The 23,215-nt window shown below is 24.3% G+C and overlaps 5 protein-coding genes across 6 annotated transcripts; 3 read left to right on the top strand and 2 right to left on the bottom strand.

Moving 5' to 3' along the window:
- Positions 1-1,144: 1,144 nt before the first annotated feature.
- LOC122859367 lies at positions 1,145-5,832 on the top strand. Of its 2 annotated transcripts, none has more exons than XM_044162905.1 (6): positions 1,145-1,263; positions 2,304-2,364; positions 2,572-2,707; positions 2,806-3,005; positions 4,767-4,880; positions 5,643-5,832. In XM_044162905.1, exons 3-6 carry the CDS (start codon positions 2,597-2,599, stop codon positions 5,785-5,787), a joined length of 570 nt encoding a protein of 189 aa, XP_044018840.1. In that variant the 5' UTR covers positions 1,145-1,263; positions 2,304-2,364; positions 2,572-2,596; the 3' UTR covers positions 5,788-5,832. The 2 variants fall into 2 exon arrangements, with proteins under 2 accessions (XP_044018840.1, XP_044018851.1); XM_044162916.1 differs by lacking the exon at positions 5,643-5,832 and adding an exon at positions 5,402-5,598.
- A 622-nt stretch (positions 5,833-6,454) lies between these two features.
- LOC122861211 lies at positions 6,455-7,821 on the bottom strand. Its single transcript, XM_044165459.1, has 5 exons — positions 7,763-7,821; positions 7,523-7,643; positions 7,266-7,450; positions 6,672-6,779; positions 6,455-6,599 (listed from the first exon to the last, which is right to left on the bottom strand). Exons 1-5 carry the CDS (start codon positions 7,819-7,821, stop codon positions 6,455-6,457), a joined length of 618 nt encoding a protein of 205 aa, XP_044021394.1.
- A 779-nt stretch (positions 7,822-8,600) lies between these two features.
- LOC122861209 lies at positions 8,601-10,064 on the bottom strand. Its single transcript, XM_044165445.1, has 5 exons — positions 10,051-10,064; positions 9,421-9,550; positions 9,133-9,323; positions 8,952-9,059; positions 8,601-8,855 (listed from the first exon to the last, which is right to left on the bottom strand). The coding sequence occupies exons 1-5, from the start codon at positions 10,062-10,064 to the stop codon at positions 8,711-8,713; spliced, it is 588 nt and encodes a 195-aa protein (XP_044021380.1). The 3' UTR covers positions 8,601-8,710.
- Positions 10,065-10,309: 245 nt separating this feature from the next.
- LOC122861199 lies at positions 10,310-12,872 on the top strand (the record flags this gene model as incomplete). Its single annotated transcript, XM_044165432.1, has 5 exons — positions 10,310-10,420; positions 10,496-10,931; positions 12,026-12,202; positions 12,475-12,637; positions 12,788-12,872. Coding segments are annotated over 5 exons (972 nt in total), but the record flags the coding sequence as incomplete, so codon positions are not given.
- Positions 12,873-14,774: 1,902 nt separating this feature from the next.
- Positions 14,775-17,756, top strand: LOC122861191. The gene is made up of 3 exons (XM_044165421.1): positions 14,775-14,939; positions 16,286-16,581; positions 17,558-17,756. Exons 1-3 carry the CDS (start codon positions 14,775-14,777, stop codon positions 17,709-17,711), a joined length of 615 nt encoding a protein of 204 aa, XP_044021356.1. The 3' UTR covers positions 17,712-17,756.
- The last annotated feature ends 5,459 nt before the right edge of the window (positions 17,757-23,215 follow it).

Raw genomic sequence — 23,215 nt, 5'->3', positions numbered from 1 at the left:
CAAGCTTGATGACCTCGTTTTTTTTTTATTTATTTTTTTATTGAATGCAATGTCAATCAGAGTATCTGTATTTGCAATTAAACAAAAGTGTGCAATAATGCAATTTTATCAGGCTCATTCTGGTATTCGTAGTAATTGAAAATTTCCGTTACAATATACAGTTTTGTATTGCAAGTGAAAATGGTACACGATAAAATCGAATTTCCAGTATTCTCGTCGCGTCGAATTGGATGAAGCTTCATCTCGTTGGAACTTCGTGTTAGGTATGCTTTTATATGTATGTGGAGTAAAATAGAGAGGTGATATTCAATAGACTCCGTATGAGTAAGAGAGAAAATTTAAAATAAAAAAAAAAAAAAATACTTTCTGGGGAAAACTCTGAAATTCTCAAATCCTCTTGGTAGTATAGGCATGCGGTAAAATATACCCACGTGTATGAGGAAATTGTTAATTGCATTCTGGTTGAATTCATGTTAATTTGATTTTAAAATGAGACAGAAAATAATAGCTTTTATATATCAAATCTTTGAATTATTAATTTTAAAATTTATCAACACCTGTTTCTTATTAATTAAAAAAAAAAAACAAATAAATAAACAAAAAATTATTATCATTAAACTTTTTATTAAATATCGAATTTTATTTTTGAAAATTTCTCTCGAAAAATTGCATTGGTAGATATTGCTAAAATTTGCGAGGTAAATAAAGACATGTTTTATTTTTTACGGAATAATATATATCCTATTTTGTAGTTTAATAAAAAAAATGTATATCGTCATGATAATTTTAAACTGTTACTTTTATTTTATTTTTATTTTACAAGATTATTTTTGATGGTTTAGTGAATTTTTAAAATCAGCAAAGTGTCACTTTACTAAAGTTGATGTCTTTTATTATTAACAAGTCTCTGTCACTTTTTAATAATGATATAACAGGACAACGTTGTGAGAAAAATCTGTCCAAGATGTCGTTGAACTTTACTGTCCTGTATCTTACAAACCATCAACGACGTAAAACTTAGCTTTTAATTTTTTTTATAAATTTCATTTTTTGATCCTTCAAATTTTTTTAAATATTTTTTTTTTTTATTTCTTCTTATTCAAAGTCATATTTTCCATCACTTTTACACCTTAATTTTTTTTTTTTTTTATATTATCCTCAATCTTTTATCCCTCGCGGCTCTTCGACGCTTCTGTCAACTACAGCAGCTTTTATCTTCTTCTATATTTGGTCTCTCAGCATGAAAATCAGTCTCGATATCGCGTGAGTATTAATCGAATTTTTATCTTAAACTTAAAAAGTATATAAACTATTGAAAAATATCGATTTTAAGTAAGCACAAAAATATATAAAAATGAATAGATAAAATTTATATATATAAAAAATAAAATACAAAAAAGAATTGGCGATAAATGTTGTATGGAAAAAGTCGAAGGGAAATAGAAATAAGTTAAAAGTCTTGGGTATTGCTGAGCATTGCACGTACTTGGTTCAATGTGTGTGTGATAAAAAGTTAGTTTTATGTGCAATTTCCTTTCTACTTATACGGTTAAAGGTTAAGAAAAAACTAGACACTTTTTGCATGCACTCACAGCTTTTTTATATTTCTTTTTTTATCATCATGATAACCCTTGGGATCAAACATACAAGTTTACATATAGATATACCAAAGTAACATTTTAATGATTGTATTATTAAATTGATCATATGTAAATTTTATTTATTTATTATAAAATTTAGTAAATATATTTAATTCATTTGAAAAAAACAAGTTGATTTTTCAATTTTATAATATTATTTTTATCTACACTTTAAATACAGTGTATAATTAATTTTTAAAAATTTTTATCTTATTAAATTTGAATATAAAACAATGTATCTAAATGCATACTTCAAAAGCAAATAGATTATTATTTTTTTTTTTTAAATTTCTAATTGAAAAATCATTTGATATCTGGCAGTGAAGTTTCCATTATAAAAATGTCCAAAAGGGTTAAAAATAATAAAAAAAAAATATTGAAAACTATATTATATATTTGAATTGCTATTCAGAATTTTGTGGTTTGACAGAATCAAATGGATATTGTATTTTTCTATATGTGCTCGTATAATTGTGTGCAATGAAAATAGTATGGTTTGTTTAAATCAAAAACTGTTACTTTGTAGCTGTCTACTAGCTATATTTTATTTTCAAAAAAATTTTCATCGTGTGGGAAATTGTACTAAAGAAAATACAATTTTCACATTCAGTTAAAATCTGTTGTATTTATTATTATTTTTATATGATTTTTTTTAAAACAAAGTTGAGAAACAATTTGAAAAATAAATAACAAGACCAAGATGTCAGAGAGAGGAATATTGAAGGTGAGTACTGTAAAGTGTTTGAAATATGAATTGAAATGAGGTTTTTTTTTTTTCTATCAGATTGTTATTTTCTTTTTTTTTTTTTTTTTCATCTAGTTTTGTGAAAATAAAACATAAAATCTATGATGTATGAATATTATTTATTTACTTTTTTTTATCTTTATTTTATTTGTTATTTGATATTTTTATTTTGCTTTTTTTTTGTAGATGGCAAACGATAGCTAGTTGGTTGATGAGTTTTATTTTTTATAAAAATTGTATTGCATCAAATGATGGTGGTTTGCCTGAAGCATTGCATCAACAACTTCAGCAGTTGAGTTATCCTGAGGATAGTGAAATGGGGGTACGTATATCATTGTGCAACAAGTGATATTTTTTTATAAAATTTATTTATTTAAATAAATAATATAAATTAATAATTATTATAATTTTATTTTTTAGATATTTTTTGCACTTGCTGTTCCACTTGATGATCCAGTATCAACAAAATCACTATCAGTTGCATTTTTTTTTGAAGCAAATTATAAATTAGATAAAGATGAAAAAGAAACAATGGATAATTCAAGAGTTTACAGATCAATAGAAAATAATTTTATGAGTCGTAAAAAATTATATTCAATATTAGAATCAAAACTTGAAAGGTTTGTATACAAATATCAATAAATCCATTGAAAATTAATTTAATATTACATTTTTAATAACACAATAACAAAGGGAAAAAAACAATTCAATAATTTCAATAATTTTTGATATTTCCCCTTCAATCCAATTATTTTTTTATATCGAAATCGAAAAAAAAAAAAAAAAATTACATAAAAACTAGTGGTGAACAAATCTGACAATCACAGAATTTCAATTTATATCATTGATCGTTTATTGTCAATCAGAAAATTGAATTAACAAAAATATATATTTTTAATTATCTCTTAAATTTGAAAATAATATTTCAATTATGATATTGATAAAATAAATATAATAAATTAACATGTGAATGACACATTGTTAAAAAGAAAAATTAAAAAGAAATTTCTATTGAAATAACAATTTGATTTTGATAAAAAATAATATCGAATAAATTAATCAAGTTTTAAAAATACATATATAAAAAAAATTAGTATAATTAGCTGTATTGAATTTTAATAATACTGCATTTATTACAAATGATAAATTTTCATGAGTGAATAATAACAAGTAAGATTCATCTCAAAGTGCTATAGTATAAATTTTATAGTTATTTGTCGAGAGAGAAAAGATTGTAGAATGGATAGGTACTGCTAGAAGTCGGGATTAAGGGATTAAAGGTACTTTCTCGAGTTGAATGTGTATGCATTGAAGGGAAGGAAACACGATAAGTAGAAAATCAATGAGACCGCGCAATTCGATAAATTTTCTTAACAAAAGATGTGATTATCGATCGATAGACAATATTATCCAATTTGTGAAACGAAAAAAAAAGTATACTCATTGTACAAAATAGAATTTTAATTTTTTTCTATTTTATATCATCGTATACAATAGATATCGATGTCAGTTAAATTTCAACTGTTCATTTATTTTTGTGTTTAATAATCGTAAATATTTTCAAGTATTTTTCATTCACCTCAATTTACTTTGATTATAAATTCTTTTTATTTTTTTTTATTTTTAAAGTTTTTTATACGATAAAACAAGATATAATTTTATTAAAGAGACAAAAGGATAATTAATATAATGAGCCCTTGTGTATAACCTCGTTTGAAAGAGATTATTCAACGATCGAAATGTTGTAGACCGGAAATTTGAGGGATTCAGAAAATGTTGGATAAAGGAATTATATTGAATTATGGGTCAACTTGAGAGAAAATCCATGATTAAAAGATCACTTATAAACATGACACTGACTAATGTTTTTAAATTTTATATAATAATTTAATAACAATTATAAAAATTATAAAATATTAATATTAAAATGATAATATTATATAAATATATTTTTATTTATTATTTTTTCAATTTTTTAATAATATTAAAAGCATTTGAATTGAGATTAAAATTGATCCTATAACTTATATTTATTTTTGTTATTTTATTTATTTTTTATTTGCTCAAATATATCAAAATTCAAGTGAAAGATGAAAAAAGTATTTGGACATGATGAGGTTCATAAGAAAATACTACAAGTAACATAATCCAATTTCCTCGTCATTCGTCAGTATATCTCAAAACGATATATATACACGAGGGTGTCTCTCTGCCACATAGATATATATTGGATAAACAATATAATATATTTTTTTCTTTGCCGTCACATGTTTCAAATATTCCCATTTGTCTTGTTTCGTCTCTTGTTATTTGTTATTATTTTATGATTGATTATTACATTTTTTTATTTCGGTATTTTTCATTTTTTTTTTATTTTATAGTTTTGGCTTACCCGGTAAATCTTGTATTTTAAGATTTATTTGTGAAACATCTGAATGGTCAACAATGCATTATCATAATGGACTAATTGGTGATTTATTTCGACTTATATTTACGTAAGTAAAATATTATTTTTCGTTGAAAATAAAAAAAAAAAACGTTATTTAACCTTCAACGTTGTTATTGTGTCATGGAAATTTTTTTTTTATAATATACTCAGGGGTTTGTTGACTATATCTTTGGTAAAAATTTCATCCCTCTACTTCTCTCGTCCTCAGGGATAAGATAACGGTAAAAAGGTCATTTTTCGCAAAATACTTAATAACAAGATGAAAAGATAAGAAAAAAATATAATAAAAAAAAAGTTGGTATATATAAATTTTATCTTATTTACATCGTTGAGATCCTATTATATATTCTCAGAATGATTTATAATGTATAATAATAACACAAGATTTTGAAAATCTTATTTTATATATATTCCAAGATTTTTATAAATAATCACATAATATATTTAAGCTAATATTTAAACAAGTTAAGGCTTTTTTTTTTTTAATAAAAAATACAGTTGATGTAAATATAGATTATTTATTTTTTATTTAAATTAATTTTAATCAAGATGTGTTTAATTAAACAGATTAAATGTTGCCCTTTGGATGGGTATGTGTAAAGCCACTGAAAATAGATTTCCCATCTGACGAGATGAGTAGAGGACCAGTTGGAATTAGTTTAGGGGGTATGATTTTATGGGAAAATACATATATGATAAATAATCTCATGGTAGTTGTGTATTGGTTGGTTGAATCGATTACAAACTCGTTTCACTTGATCTATGATGACTCGAGGCGTAAATTCATTGGTGTGTGATTATTCCACAGACCATCTTCCTCAGTCGACGAGGACTTGCCATCAGTGTACATTGAAGCTGAGCAGCATCAACTTGATACCCAAAATGATTGTGCCAAAACTTACTCGCTTTGTCCTGTTGCAATTTACGACTACATAACTTCAATGAATGATTGAGATAATATCATCGAATTATGTTTGACAGTTTATGATTAAACTAGTGAAACTAAAGGATTATATATTTCACAAACATTTATCATTCAATTCAAAGTATTTAAAATTTAAATAATTTAACTAAATTTACTTTGTTAACAACAAGACTGTGATTTACTTTAGCAATCTCAAGACAATTACTTTTAGTCAATGATAAATTTCTACAAATTTATTAAGCACAATATCTTTATCAAATGTCTCAAACTTTTAATAAAATTTATTATTGTTTTATTTATTCATTAATACAGAACATATTAACATAAAAATTTATTTGTTATATTGATAAAGCTTTTTTTTATGTGAAATAAAAAAATAAAAAAAAGTATCAAACTTTGTTAGTTTTTAATTTTTTTTGCTATACTGTTTTGGTTGTCATTTTTTGAGATGGAGGATTTTAAAATGATGCATATTGAATTTATCTTTTTCTTTTGGATTAATGTCTAGGAAATTTTGTTTTATATAATTTTCATATAGGTAATAAATTTTAACGATAAATCAAAATACTGGACAATGTAAATAAAAAAATAAATGAGAAAAAGTAAAGTTAAAATTTTTTTTATTTGATAGTTGTTAATATTTGTACATGTTGATTTATTGAACGATATTGGTCAACACATATTGGTATTGAATTTTACATGAAGATTCCAATCATGTCAAAAAGTCCCATGGGACAAGTAGAATGGTATTTCAAACAGGTATCATTGTAACCGACACGTCCTATAAACTCAGCCTCGAGAATGTCTTGTGGTAGATCTTCGGGTTGTGAAGTCGATGGTCTGTAACATATATCAATAATACCACAATAAATATTATCAATTACATTTACATTAAAGTATTTATTGACTCACTTGAAAATAACATTCAAAATATCTCCAACTATTCCATTGTCATCTAGATTAAATTCAGAAATTTCACAGATTGATCGAAGAAGACACGCCCTTCCTGAATATCCAGAACTCGATGGAAAAAAAAAATAACTGTTATATAAAGTTTTTCTATATATTTTTTTTCAACGATTGGCTGATTATTATCGTGAGATTTCTATGTCGTTATCGGTAATACTACTTTAATTTCAAAGAGGAAAAGCAGCCAATCATTGAGAAACATTTTGAATAACTCGTAACGTTTATTCAATAAAATTCGTGTAGCGTTAATGCAAACTTCCTTACACGATTGGCATGTGAATTTAAAATACAAAATATATTCAACGAGTTGAAAAATTTTTAAAAGCAAAAAGTTTAATTACTTTTATTGAATTATACAAGTTTTTTAATACTGAATAATAAATATTTTAAAAGTTTTTATTAATCATAAAATTTATATAAATTTAATTTTTTTTTAACGAGGCAATAATTAAGTAAAAAAAAATAATAATAAAATATTAATAAAATAATAAAAGAGTCATAACGTTTATAAATAATATGTAAATATTTTTTTCTTACTTATCAAGTTTATTCTCCAGTATTTCGTAAATACTTGTTCTGTCAATTTTACGTTTATTTCTATTTTTTTTTTCGCTGTTTGATATTAAAATTGATCCATTTGGCAGATCATAAGATTGTTCAAAATAGTAGCTAACTGAAACTGATCCAAGGGGGCTAAGTGGAATAGACAATGCTAAAAAAATCTGCAATATAAAAAAAATTTAATTACCATCATTGACTTGTCGAAATGAATATTAAAAGTAACTTTTTCTTACGCCCATTGTACTTGGATCAGGAAAAGTCAATGCTTCTCGAATTGGTCGATGAAAAATTTTAGCAATTTCTGAATTTTTAATTTCACAATAACTGTCTAGTGAATTGACAACTACGAAAAATCTATATTTATAAAAACAAAAACAATAAAATTCCATATGCAATAACAAAATTTTGATTTATTCGAATAATGTTTTTATTAAAACTTGTGGATTTGATATAGATTAGGCTACTCGATTTACACAACGATATCGTCTACTGTAATCCAGTCTATTCGTATATCATCCAACTGACCATTCATTTATTTTGAATCTACAAAATCGATTGTACGCTTGAGTATGCGTGTTTACAGTACCACAAATAATCCCCCCAAGAGATAACCGATTGTAATTGAAAATTTTAAAATAATCTTAAATAATTTTACAAAAAAATATCACTAATAATAAAAAATAATTAATAATTTTTTTACTGCATCATTTAGATAAAATTTAATAATTAAAAAAATTGCTTTTAATATGTAAATACATTGCTTACTGGTAAAAAAAAAAAATAATATTCAACTGTACTTTTAAGTTAACTCAAATGCAAATGAAATTTTAATTAAAAAAATAAGCTATGATTTTTCAACAATTTTAATTAATCCCACATAATTACCGAGTATATACTTTAAAGAGAAAAAAATAATACTCACAACATGGTTTTATACATGTTTCTTAACTAGTCATCCACAACTGGAGTGTTATTTTCAATTGAATGTAATATCGTGAATTATTTACCAGTTATTTTTTAAATTTACATTACGCGTTAATTACTAAATACACTAGAATATTATTTATAATACTTGTAGACACGTTATTAGTGATATTTAATAGTAACATCAGACGTCTAGCCAGATAAGAATTTTTTTTACACACGTACGTCAATGAAAACAAAGCTGACAAGGTTTTTTTTTTTTTGTTTTATAAAAATTTATATTATAAAAAACATTGATTTTTTCAAGTATATCAATTATCAGTAAGTATAAAAAATGATAGCTAATTGTAATTCCAATTTTACATATAAATTATAATGCTAGTTTGTTTATGAATGAATTTTTTTTTCAATTTCATTTGAAGTAGATGTGTATTGGATGTAGTGAAAATATATATGCATGTATATAAATGGACTAGTATACATATTGGTGTTGAATTTTACACGAAGATTCCAATCAAGTCGAGGAGTCCCATGGGACAAGTAGAATGGTATTTCGAACAGGTACCATTGTGAACGACACGACCTACTAGTTCAGCCTCGACAATGTCCTGCGGTAAATCCTCGGGTTGAGAAGTCGACGGTCTGTAACAAGCATATATGTATATATATTATGTCATCAAGAATACCACAAGAAGGATTACTATAAATATATATATTGAAGCATTTATTCAGACTTACTTGAAAATAACATTCAAAAGATCTCCAATTATTCCATTGTCGTCAAGATCGAATGATGAAGTTTCACAGATCAATCTGAGAAGACACGCCCTTCCTGGATATCCATGACTATAATTTTAATTAAATAATTTATTTACAATTAATTTGTATATATAATATTTTGTATGAAATTATTTTATACCTCTCAAGTTTATTTTCTAATGTTTGATAAATTGATTGTCTATTTATACTTCTTTTTTTTTTAATTTTTTTATTTTCATTTGTGTTAATTGGCATTGTTGTATTTGGCAGATTGTATGTTGCTTCAAAAAAAAATGACAGTGCAACTGATTTAAGTGGATCTTCTAATGGTATTGCCAGTGCAACAAAAATCTGTAAATTATTTAAAGGTGAAAAAAATTCAAATTAATATTATAAATTGATTGTTTTTTTTAGTAGAGTTTGTCTTTTTATTATTTAATCATCATACCTCCCAAATACTAGCTTCTGTAAAAGGTAGTGCTGATCGAATTGGTCGATGTAAAACTTTTGAAAATTCTGAATTTTGATTGTGACAAAAGATTTTTGATGTACCAAGTAAACAAACTGCTATGGATAATCTGGAAAAAAAAAACAATTAAAAGATCAAACAATTTGTTATCATACTTATCAAAGTTCCATCATCAGTGTGATGTTAAAACATGTTTGTAGAATTAAAGTAGGAAAACTGGCATTTGTGGTTTTACGGGTTTGCCAGACTGGGTCGTCTGATGGTCATCACCAGCTTATCTACTTACACCACGAATTCCCAAAAAGACCAATCTACTATCAAAATGGTTTTCATTCTAGGATTTTGTGTGCATCTTGTTTAATCGCTCAAACAATCCAAGAATTACACAGACAAATTGGTATTCACAACATACCACAATTCGTCAACTAATCTTGTATTTTAATTAATTAATAATAAATACAGACAACTCTATATTCATCAATTTAATTAATATATATATACATTTACTTTTCAATTAACGTTATTAATAATTAATTAAATAAATAACTTACATAAAATATTTGTATATTTTTCGTGACATGATGAACACAACTGATATATTATATTCACTTGAAATCCAACATGTTACTCTTTAACGGTTAACCAATGTGTGTGTTTTTTTTTTATTACCAAGCGTTAAATACTGAACACACTAAAACTTGGTCATAATTTTCTCAGTTTTTATTCATTGCTAATGTTTCATTGGTACTTTAATATTATCCATTCAACAATCACCGTTCACTGACCCAAAGATAAACCAACTCTTCATTTCAAATGATATTTAATTATGTTAAAAATATATTATTTTTATATTTTATTTTTTTTTTTTTATCATATTGATACTTCATTTGTCACTGATGATTACGATATTCAAAGTTTATTGAGAAAAAGAAGATATCTTATTTTTCCTGATCCACATGGTGGTGAAACTAAAGTTCAGGTATGTTTTTAAATTTATTATTGTATTTATTATTGTTAAATTATAATTTTATTAATTTATTTTTAATTTTATCAGGTTCTTTTTGGCTTGGGTTTACCAATGGAAGGTGAAATTTCCATGACACTTGGATATGTTTTAAAGTGTAATTATAATTTACCATTTAATTCATCAACAGTGTTATTATCTTCATCATCGTCATCATCATCATCATCAGCACGAACACAAAGAGATGCAATTAAATCTTCAATGACAAGATTTGATATTTATGAAATTTTGGAAATTGCATTAGAACGTTTTGGATCAGGAAAAGCATGTTTATTACGTGCAATTTGTGAGACTGCTGAAATACCATTTAAAAAATTACATGGACTTGTTGGTGAAATTTTACATGTATTATTGACACCATCAAGTAGCAATGAGTATAATAAATTAACTCATAACTGTGAATATTATGCTGCTGAATTATTGGGAAAACAAGGCAATGGCAGATGTAAAAATGCATATTCAGAATGTATGATAAACCCACTAGATTATTTCACAGTCTTGTGATTAAAATTTGCTTGACTTTATGAATAATATCTTGCCAGCTGTATGTACATCATAATATTAAAATAGAAATTACACATTTTCATAGTATAATTTTTTTTGTATGTACTTGTTAAAATTTTATTTCTATGAAAAAATGAAAAAAAAAAAAAAAGAGATTATAATTTAAATTTCTTTGAATTATTTTTAACGACATTTTAATCATAATGTAAAAAAAAAAATATGATTATTTGATTGTATTAAATGTTCAATAAACGCTGATAAATTATGGAAAAAAAAAAAAAATGAAAAAAAAAATAAGAAAAATCCATTTAAATCCAGCTGTTGAAATTTTTTTCAAATGCATTCAACGATTGAACTTTTATTGCTTTATTCTTCAACGTCCCTTGGTGCTACAATATTTTTTCCAAGGCTTGTTAAAGTTATTCAAATAATATTTCATGTAAATTTAAAATAAAAAAAAATTTTTTACAAATTTTAAAAATCAATGCATACCAGATATAATATTTTTGTAATATTTTTATTTAAAACTTTTATGTATTTTTTTTTATTCTTGAATAATTCCATTCAACTTATTTTATGTTATATATATTTTAATATTACATAAAAGTCATTTTACTTTATGTTGGTTTGTTTCTGTTGCTCGTCGAAGTCTCATCACTGCTAATTGGTACGCCAGGGGAGAGTAGAGTGATTAGTCGGTTCACCACGAGTTCCCTCGAGCAAGCCATCAGTAGCTCGGTCAAATTGAAAGGCATTAAATACAAGTTGTTACATTTATTCTAATACAGTTTGTTATTTCTTATGAAAAAAATAATGAAACTTTCATCAATACAAATTATAATTAATATTTGTTTATTTAATTGGACAATTGTTTGTGAAACTATGAGAAACAAAAGATACTTGATATTTCCATTTCCTGGGCAAGCATCAACCAAAGTTCAAGTAATTATTATTTCAATTCAATAAAATATATAAAAATAATATTAATTATTTATTTTTGCTTAATTATCATATTGATATTTTCTTGTTTTATATATTTTACTGATCAGCTTGTAGTTGGTCTAGGATTACCAATGGAAATTGACGTCAGTACAATTGTTGGATATGTACTTAAATTTAATTATAATTTACCATATAATGCTTCTTATCTAACCGAGTCGTATGTACACTATGAAAGATCACTGGATCATGTAGCTTATCATCCAAATGAGCAACTGAATTTCATTCAAAAAGGTACCATATACAAAATTTTGTGCTATTATACATGGTACAATGAAATTTAATCTCCAATTGACTTTATTTTATTTTTTTTTTTATTAATAAAATAATATTTAAATATGCTTTTTTAATATATTATTATTATTTTTAGTTCTAAATTATATTCAGGTAATTTTATTTTAATTAACAATTACACAATGTAAAATTAAATTATTAGTATTATTATTTGTGGTAGAATAATTAATGATATATTTAAATTTTTGTTTCATTTATTTTATTTTTTATAGATTATTTATTTTCACGATGGGATATATACCGAATGATTGAGTTAACCCTGGACGGTTCAGGCTCAGGTCGAAGCTGTCTCTTGAGAGTGATTTGCGAGACAGCAGCTCTGCCCTTTCACAGATCTTCTGGAATATTTTCTCAACTTCTTCACATTCTACTCACGTAATATACTTACACTCTCCATGTGGATCTCTTTTATACTTTTTTTTTTATCCATGAAAAATTGTCGCTCAAGATTGCAATCCTTAAAATAATAGCTTTATATATATATTATTTGAATAAAAAAAAATTTTATAAATGCTTACTTTCTAGGCCATCTTCAACATTTGAAAATTATTTGGATAAAAGTGATCAAGAATATTATGCTGCTGAAAAAAAAGGAAAAGAAAATTATCAAAATTGTTATCATTTATTTTCTGAGTGTAATAATAGTATTTTGGATTACTTTACTGAAACCACATTCGTGTAATTTTTCATTCTGTAATACGTGGATTTATTTTTACTCCATGATATATATTTTTTGACGTAAAAAAAAAATAAAGAAAAAATAAACTTACAGACCACCAACTATCAGAACAAAATTGAATGAAGAAATATAAAAAAAAAAAAGGATGATCATAATAGTAATACAGCAAATGACAAATAAAATAAGGATAAAAAAAAATTGTAAACAATGAGTCAGAGCAGGATGAAAGCCACCGCATAGCATGATGCTACTGGAACGTGATGCTGTTATCCAATGTTATTGGCATTTTTGTCGCTCGATAACAGGTGCACGTGGTAAAAAAAAAAAACAATAATTATAATAATAATAACTGGCTTTCAAATTGATCCTCGGTCTAAAGTGTAAAATCAAAAAAATTTTTTTTTATCTAATAAAATTTAACGATCAATTTTCAAATACATTTAAAAATTCGTTTTTTTTTTTGGAGAAAAAATATTCATAAAATAATAAAGCAGTATGATTTTATTGTTTTAAAAATTTTTCATATATATTTTGTGTAAAAAAAAAAATTCATAAATTTAAATTTATTTTAACATTTTTTTTTTTTGTTTCTGGTCAATTTTTATTGTTTGACTTTGATGATCACATGAAACGAGTTAAATTTTTTTTATTACATTTTACACTGCAGATTGCAATTCAATTTCAAATGAAAAAAAAAAAAAATTACTGCGGTAAAAATTTCAACGACTGTTTGTAAAATATAAGAAGTTTTTTTTTTTTTTTATTTATGACAAAAGTTTTACAGTATAATTTTTTATTTTATATAAACATTAAAAAATATTCTCACTTAAATTCGACTCGATCAATATGTTCTATGAAAAAAAAAAAATAATAATAAATAAAAAAAATAAATCCACAAATCACCCTTGTCAGTTTCATCGTGGTTGTACAGTGTTAAAATTCGTTTAAAAAACTCTTATTTTATCGACAGGTATTTACTTTCACTCAATGTCTTGAATAACTTTTTATATTTGTTTTTTAAATATATTTTGTTAAAAAATATTTGACAGCTCATCAAAAGGCAATACACTTTTTTATGAGTTTGTTTTTTAAATTACTTGAAAACAATTTATCATCATTTTATATATAATAATCTTATTGAAGATCATAAAATTATTCCACTAAAAAAAAATTTAAGTTAAAAATTATTTAAAAAATTACATTAATAAAACAAAAAGTTTTAAATTTAAATCTTTTACAATATTACAATATTAATATAGATAATAAATAAATATAAAACTTTGAACTTTGATATTTATTTTCTCATTAAATTCACACGAGTTTATTGAATTTATTTTTTTATATTTTTACGAGCAAAGAACTGTAACTGTTTGTTAATGATATTAACAAAAAAATAAAGGAGAAAAAAAAATAGTGTTTGTGTTTCCACCTTGTTGACGCTTTGAAAAAAAAATTACGATGAATATTTGTTCAAGATGTACGCGAGTGGGGCGTTTTCTGAAGGATCTAACGGACCGACATAATTCAGTTTACTCGCGATGGCTCTAAAGCAAGTACGAATTTTACATTTACATACTTGTATATATACTTTGAACACGCTTGGATTGTTCCAAGCCTCATCAGTACTCTGACAAATAAATAAATAAAAAATATAATACAAAAATATTAAGAAAATAAATAAAACTCGTTGATAAAATTGAAAGATTTTTAAAGCAAATAAAAATAAAACTAAGTTATACATATAGTATAGACAGCAAATTTTAAAATATACATATATAAAAAAACAAATAGCTTGTCGAGATATAAAAAGTATAAAAAAAAAAAATATTCAAGATGAAAATTTATAGAAGAATTTTGTTGGTACTTTTCGCCTGTGTTTTTTTCAAAACTTTTGGCCATGATCATGAAAATGGTGCTAGAACAAGTTTGATAGTTGAGAAAAAACTTTTTTCACGAACTAAAAGAACTCTACCATTTCCAAATCCTACCAATCTTTTGGTAAGTATTAACATAATACAATTCTTTTTTTTTCTTTTAATTTTATAAGTCATTATTTTTTGGAAAAAAATTAATCAATCATTTAAAGAATTTTTTATGTTATATATTCAGAAAAAAATTAACAGTTTATTTTAATGATTGAATAATAATGAAAAAGAGTTATTTAAATAATATTTTGAGTTGAGCTATTTACTTATTTTAGTCACGTGTTTCTATCTCTTCTTAAAAGTAATATACTTTTTTTTAAATATCACACTTACTGTATTTTTTTAAAAACTTAACAACTCACATTTAAATATTATAAAAAAATTTTATTTAGAATTATTATTTTCTTTATTCTTTAGTGTTTAATAATTATCATAAACTTTTAACCTATTATTTAATGTTCAACTAAATTTAGTATTAATTGATTGCTAGTAAAAAATAAAAAGACAGTGATAATAATATATATTCAAATATCAGAATAATAATCACACTGTAGGCTATCTAGTTATCTATAAAATTATCCTGGATTATAATAGTGCACTTCTCTTCATCAGTTAACGTGCATATTTTACTTTAATTTTAATCAAAATGAAACTAAAACCAAAAACTGAACTTCAACATTTAAAACTCTATTATTTTTAAATCCATTTAATATATTTTTAGTAAAATCTTTATAACCTTTTATCATTTATTTTATTTATTCTTGATTCGTTTATTTATTTTAAAATCTCTATCATAAATCAAATAATTATTAAAAATCTACAAAATAATTAAATTTATAATGAAAATAATAATGCTTCTTGAAAATCCAATCTTCGACTAATCTTAAAAATAAATAAATAATAATAATAACGTGTCTACGTAAAATTGTCAAAGGAAGTTCATTGTATTTCAGTATTTTCGATTGGAAGCTTCTTATTTTTCATCGCATTTTGTAGCTCTTTACTGGCGATCTTCTTGTCGCACACTTTGGCTAGAGGGCTCGACCGTGACTACATTTTCACAAAGTGTAGCCCATTAGGTGTGCTTGAAGTGCACACTGTAGCTGATGGGGAATGTAGAGAGGAAGTTGAAAAAAAAAGAGAGAAGGATAAAAAAGAAAAAAAAAAAAAAAATTGTATATAGAAGTAGTTTGTACGATGGCTAAGTGCGAGCTTAAAAGCACCGGCACGTACGATTGAGCCTGGAAATGCTTGGGCAATTCTAGTTTTGTTAATTAGTCAAACTGATTCAATAGCAAGATGATATTACTCTGATATTGTTTTTATTATTATATATAATTTTTCTTAGTATAATATCTTATTAATTTAATTTTATTATAAAGATAGGACTTTACTAAATATTTTTATAATTTTCAACAGTTTATTCTGGGTCTTGGTACACCATTACAATTGGATAATGAAAGTGTAATTATTGGTTTATTTGCAAAATTTTTATATGCAATGCCAACAAATGCAACTTATTTTACTGATCCAGATATTTATTTTAAAAGAAATGAAAAAAGTCGATGGAGTATTTACAAAATATTGGAAAAAACAGCTGGTATATATGGTCTCGGTGGAAAAGCCTGTTTACTCAGAGCAATTTGTGAAATTTCAGCAGTACCATTTAATTTAAATCATGGAATTATTGGACAGCTAATTCAAGTAATTTTAACGTGAGTAAAAAAAATATATTTATTTATAAAATTTAATGCTTCAAGTAGATTAAAAAACTTTAAAATTTATAAAAAAAAAAACAAATATAAATTTATATATTTTCAATGAATATAAATAAAAGTAATAAATTTATGTTTAAATTGAAAATTTAAAGAGTGTATGGTGTATAACATTATATAGTATATTGCAAAATTGAAGTAAGTGGAAACCGTGGCTTTTGGAGTCCAATGGGTAAGGGGTTTTGAGAGTTGAAGTTAGCCGTGCACACAAACCACAAGGTCGGATCGATGGCGGTAGCAACGTTGGGCACGTAGATGGTGTACAGCCACCCTTACTCTCTCTTCTCTCTTCCAATTTTCTATATATATATTATTATTATTATATGGAAGTCTTCTTAGCCAGTCTCAGCAGCGTGTGAGACTCGTAAATCACATCTCGATTTGAGTGGAAGCTCACATACTCTCCTCTTCTTTCTCACTCACTTTGTCTCTCTATTTCTCAATGTATAGATCATATTATATCAATATGTCATAGTCGCCATTTTCTTAGCTACATAAATATGTCAATTTATGATGCTTTTTAAAAAGCCATAATTGATATCTTAATATTTAAAATATTTTACAAATATAATAAAGACAATTTCGCTTTATAAATTTTTATTATTTTTAAAATAACAAGAATTTAATTTCATGCATTGCTATTTAATAAATGCTTGTCTTGTTTATTTTATTTTTCTACTTCATTGTTTGGGGCTTATTGTGAAGTAGTTTTGTAAAATTGCCAAAAATGCAAATTAATATGTGGACTTGATATCTGTATGTGAGATCAAAAAATATTCCAATTACTTTTAGTATGTTTTATTTTTATTATTATTATTTTTTTATTTAAATAATTTGAAAAGAAAAAAAATAATAATATATGTATTATGAGAGTGTTATAAAGCTGAGAGTGTGTCACAATGTTGGAATGTTACAGGCCCTCCAGCACGAAGGAACCTTATGAAGAGTATGCAGATCGTGAATACCATGCAGCTGAAAGTCTAGGCAGGCACGTGGGTGAAAACTGCCACGCCCTTTATCCGGAATGCGAAAGGAGCGCCTTAGACGTATTTTCCACTACGAATCTCTAAAGGCAGCTCTAGACTATTGCCAGCATACTGGCGAGTTTGCAAAACTTTGTCTCCATTTTTTTTTTTTTTTTATTTTTCTTTTCTTTTTAAATAAATTTTTTTTATTTTTATATTTTTTTTTTAAACAACTTTTTTTTTGTTTTTTTTTTTCTTTACTACTATGCTTTTTCTTTTCACCCCTCAGCCATTTTCCTTACCGCTCGACATTATAACTCTGCAAAGTTCTCGTTTTTGCATAGTGCATTCCTTCCGCGATTTTCATTTGCTTCAAAGTCCGGGATTCACAAAATTCCTCGAGTGAAATGCTGAGACAGTGTGCCATGTAGATTTTTTAATTTTATTTTTGATTTTTTTTTTTTCTTTGTACTTTGATTTTTTTGAAAGTAATAAAAATAATTCACAAAAAACAAAAAAACTATAATTTATATGAGCTTTTTATATTACGCGTGGATGTATCCATAATTTCCAAAATATTTATTGTTTATTATTGTTATAAAAAAATGCATCAGTAGAAATCCACAAAGAAATTTATATGAGAGCAAGTGAGAGAAAAACAATGACCAATCAAATGTCTGGAAGACCGATGATGTTTGTTCTTTTTATATAAAGATTTAAAAAAAAGACAAAATTTTCTATTTTTTTTTCATCCAATATAGACATTTTTTAATTTAAATGATATTTCGTTTTAGTAAAATACCATTATGATATGGATGATTGAAAAAAATGAGACTGAATATTAAGGGGCAGTCACGCTTTACCTTTTTTATCCCTATTGGAAATTTTTTTTCACTTTATATTAAAAAAAAAAAAAAAATGAATAAAACTAAGTTGGTTGGAATTTTTCACTATAGTTTCAAGCAAACGAGAAGGAGAAAATAAAACACCGATAAAGAGAGAATCACGTTGGCTTAATGAATATTCCTACTAATCGAACAAGAGAAGAGAATAAGAGGACACAAGAGACAAGAGAGAAGGATAAAAAAATATATATGAAAGCACCATAGGTTGGGTTACGAATTGAAAGCATCGCGTTCACTGGCTTCTATTGGAATGCTGAAATATATTCCTCCATCCAAACTAACCCCTTTTATCCCCTATTCTCTACTTTATATCGTCATCATTTTTTTTTTTTTAAATTTTTTATTCTACTTCTCAGTTACTGATCGATCTCTAATATTATATATATATATATACACTGTATTGTGTCTTTAAAAAATAAAAATAAAAAAATATATTTATAATGTTTGTTTAACTTTTATATCTACAATCAATTATTTTTATTTATTATTATTTTTTTACTGCTCACATAATATTTATGATAAAAAACATTTTTTTTTTCTGAATAAAATTATCATTTATTTTATTACTATTATTATTATTTTATAGGCAAGAAGTTAAATAATAATAAATTTAATAAACAAATTGAATTTATAAAATATAAAAATCAATAATATATATTTTTTTAAATTTATAATTGATAACTATTTCTTTTCAATCACATATTTAAAAATATTATTTTAACGTCTGACTAAACGCTGAGATGTTCTACTTATAAAAATTAAAATCACAAATAAAATAAAAATTTAATATTGTCATTTAAAATCATTTGGAAATTAAAAATCACATGTTTTATTCAATTCTCAGTGCTCCTCGAAAATATATTCATAATTAGTAATTATTAATTAATAACTACTATTGAATATTTTTAAATTTTTATAAAGTTATCACGTTCTGTCCTCTAATTGTTCCATTTCTTTTTTTTTTTTCTATTTTTCAATGATATATTTTAAAATACTATAGTTACGTCTGACTAAATCCCGAGATGTTCTACTTAAAATTACAAATAATAAAATATTAATAAAATACAAAATTTCCCAGATGAATATTATATTTTAAATAATTACATGTGAAATATTTATAAATATATATTTAAATCCATAATTTATGAAAAGAAAATTTAATGAGAAAATTAATTATGTGTGTGTGTGCACACAGGGGTTTTGTTGAGATGTAGGTTATAGATCAGTTGAGTTTCCATTTTATGGTTGATGTTGATAAGGTTTAACATGTATGATGCTAGATGAGACAGACTCAGTGCATTATGCCAAACTCATATTTTATATATATATCTATTGAAAATTCACCATTGGAGAGTTGACTCGTCTGGTGGTAGTAATCCAATGTAATAATATCAAAAGACAGACATTTTATATCATAAAAGAATAAAAATATTTTGATATAAAATGAAGTCGTTTGTAAAAAAAATCTTGTGTAATTTTTTTATCTTACATATATTTTTTTTTTTTTTTTGATAGAGTTATAGTACCTGTGTTGAATGAACGTGTTCTGTATGATCAATCGTTTCATCATTGACACAAATCTCAATATCTAGAAGGCTATCTATATGATATTTTAAATTGAAAACTCAAAATATTCATGTGTGTGTAGATAAGTTCATGCAAATCATAAATATTTTCTATGTAAACCGTGTGATAGTGACAAATGTAGAAGGATTTTTTTTTTATAAATAATAATACAAAAAGTATGAGTATTTTTTTTTACATTTTGATTGACATTGAGGCATGTACATCATGCAAAAATATATTTTTGTTTATTTATTCTTTGAATATTTTTATTTCTCCTCAACACTATTATTTGTAATGCGGAAAACTAAGTTTTTAGTTTTTTCTATATACTGATTTTATCGTCCATTCAAAATCAAACCAGAACTTTTCCATTTCGATGATCCGGATTATGTTCCGGTAAATCTTGACGTTATCAAAAATTCATTCAAATTTAACACAAAAATTCTGATGTAAGATGAAAAAAAATATATAAATTCGTATATTTGACATACCGGGTTTTTTTTTTTTTTTTTCAAACATTTACTCTGGTCGTTTATGTTTATGTATATTTTAAATTTCAATAAAATGGAACTGGATAAGTGGACTTGAAAAAAAAAAAGACACTCCTTAGAATATTGAAAAAAACTTCAACAAATAAAAAATAACATCGAAAAAAGGTCATGGTCAATACTGAGTTATTTAAATTTGAAAAAAAAAAAAAAATAGTTTTTTATTTTTTCTATGAATTTCCGGTTTTGGAAAATCAACGAATGGAAATTCTGTGATACTTGTTATTTTTTTATTCGCGCCAAAGGCAGTCGACTGTTTTGTTTATAGTAAATAAAAAAAATGTAGAATAATTAAATTTTTTTTTAAATTTATAAAGGAATTAATTAACGTTTATATTATTTATACGAATAAATTTTTATTTAGAATAATCGCATGAGTGATACTTTTGTTGATAAAATCATATGCGTTAAATTTTATTATTATTATTTTTTAACTCTAATTTGAAGTAAAAACTTTTTCCAGTATCGAGTATATATATATTTTATAAACTTTTAAACCAGTATACTTTTTTAAAGTAAAATTTATAAATTTATTTATCTAATTTTTAAAATTATTTCAATAAATATGTTTGTTCATTTTTTAAATTAAAATTTCATTCAATTTTCATGGAATGTATAAATTGAAATTTATAAAATTCAATATTGAAATATAAAATCCATGTGTGGTTTATTGAGTGGCCAATGTCAAATAATATTTCATGATACAATACGTTAGAAAAAACTGATATCCAACGGACCTCCAATATCATCCAAATGGTATATGTTTTTTTTTATATAAAAATACAAATGAAACATGACCAAGTGTCACGACACACGGTACCCTCAAATTCGTAAAAAAAGTATAACTTTTTTTTTTTTTCAAATCACCATTTTAGACATCTATATTCTGTATCTCCTTAAATTGAAAAAAAAAAAAACTAGGTTACATCAAATAGACCTGAGAAATTTCCATTTAAATATAGATAATTAAATGAAAAAATTATTTCTATTTATTTTGAATGATTTATTAATAAAAACAGTAAAAATATTTTTGTATAAAAATGAAAAAAATTTATTTAAAAATGTAACAAACAACGTGTTATTTGTAAATGTCATTATATGAATATTTAAAATGAAAATTTTATCTCTGCTTCATCGGAATAAAGAAATAAATTTCACTTTGATTTATGAGATTTTTATAAATATATTATGTAAGTGAAGACGAGATGCGTATTTGACATAAGAGAAATGAAAGAAATACGATGACGAAGTAAAAAAGAAATAAAAAAAAAAAAAAAAATAGAACCAGCCAATAAAGAAAGAGCATAGCTTAAATCCTTCGGGTCTTTGACCAGTGAGTCGATACGCGGCTCCAATTACTTGAGCAAAGAGTAAAGATTTTGTTCAAGTTACTTGGTACAAAATCACATATATATATATAAAACCAGATTTACTTGCTACAGTTCGTTTGGGATGTTACGTGTCACATTGATCTTACTACTTCTTACAAGCAGTTTTAAATTATCTATTGAAGATAAAGCTGTTTTTTTATATCCTAAAAATTCAGTTTTTCAAGTAAGTCGTTAAATTATCTATTTTACTATAACTTTTTTACAATTAAAACATATAATTATAAATTATTTTATTTATTACATAATATTCATTAAAATTTTATAACCAAAAATTATTATTTTTACATATAATATTTCTTGTTATTTTAATGATAAATATAAAATCTTTTTTCATGTCACATTTGATAAAGTTTTAAACAATATTTTTTATTATTCAAAATATACTTTTAAAACTTGAATCTTGTATATATAATATCAAGATTTTGTAACTTTTGTTTTTGATGTTTTATGTAATAAATTTAACACTTATTTTATTTTATTCAACTATTATTTGTAGCTTATAAAATACAGTAATAATATGGTTTGATGATTAAATAAAAATTATTTTTTATTATAACTTATACAATATACAAAACAGAATATAATTTATCTCTTTTTTTTTTTTTTAAATTCAATTTAATATATAGAGTTAACCAAATACAAAATTAGGATACCAATGATACACATAACAAAAAAATACGCAATAGATAACATAGGTGTTGAGCCATATGAAAATATAAATTTTAAGCTTGGACACGTACAGGCGATGAATTTTCAGTCGACATCATGCAATGCATGAAATTGGCATTGAAAAGTGGCACCTTCATTTTACACGTTATATTATTATACATATATATTTTTTTTTTTTCTATTTATTTATTTTTTTTCATCGTGTGATAAACGTACACGCAGTCAATGCTGTGTAATCATGCGAAGTGTTGCTTCAATTCATGTTTGCATAACAAGATGAAATATGATTTTTGATATTTTTATTTTGTTATATTAATAATTTTTATTTATTTTTTTATTTTTGTTACAGTTAACTTTGGGTGTATCAACACCAATAACAACCGGAAAAAGAGGAACTCTTTCATTTTCAGCTGGTTTTCAATTTAATTACGTTCTTCCATCAAACTTGAGCCAATTTGAAACAAAAATTTTACCAGCTCGTGATATTAAAGCATTTAATTTACAAGATATTTATACGTCAATTGAAAATT

Source organism: Aphidius gifuensis, linkage group LG1 (genome assembly GCF_014905175.1).
Source record: "Aphidius gifuensis isolate YNYX2018 linkage group LG1, ASM1490517v1, whole genome shotgun sequence".
Taxonomy (NCBI): domain Eukaryota; kingdom Metazoa; phylum Arthropoda; class Insecta; order Hymenoptera; family Braconidae; genus Aphidius; species Aphidius gifuensis.
This window is presented reverse-complemented; position numbering and strand designations above follow the sequence as displayed.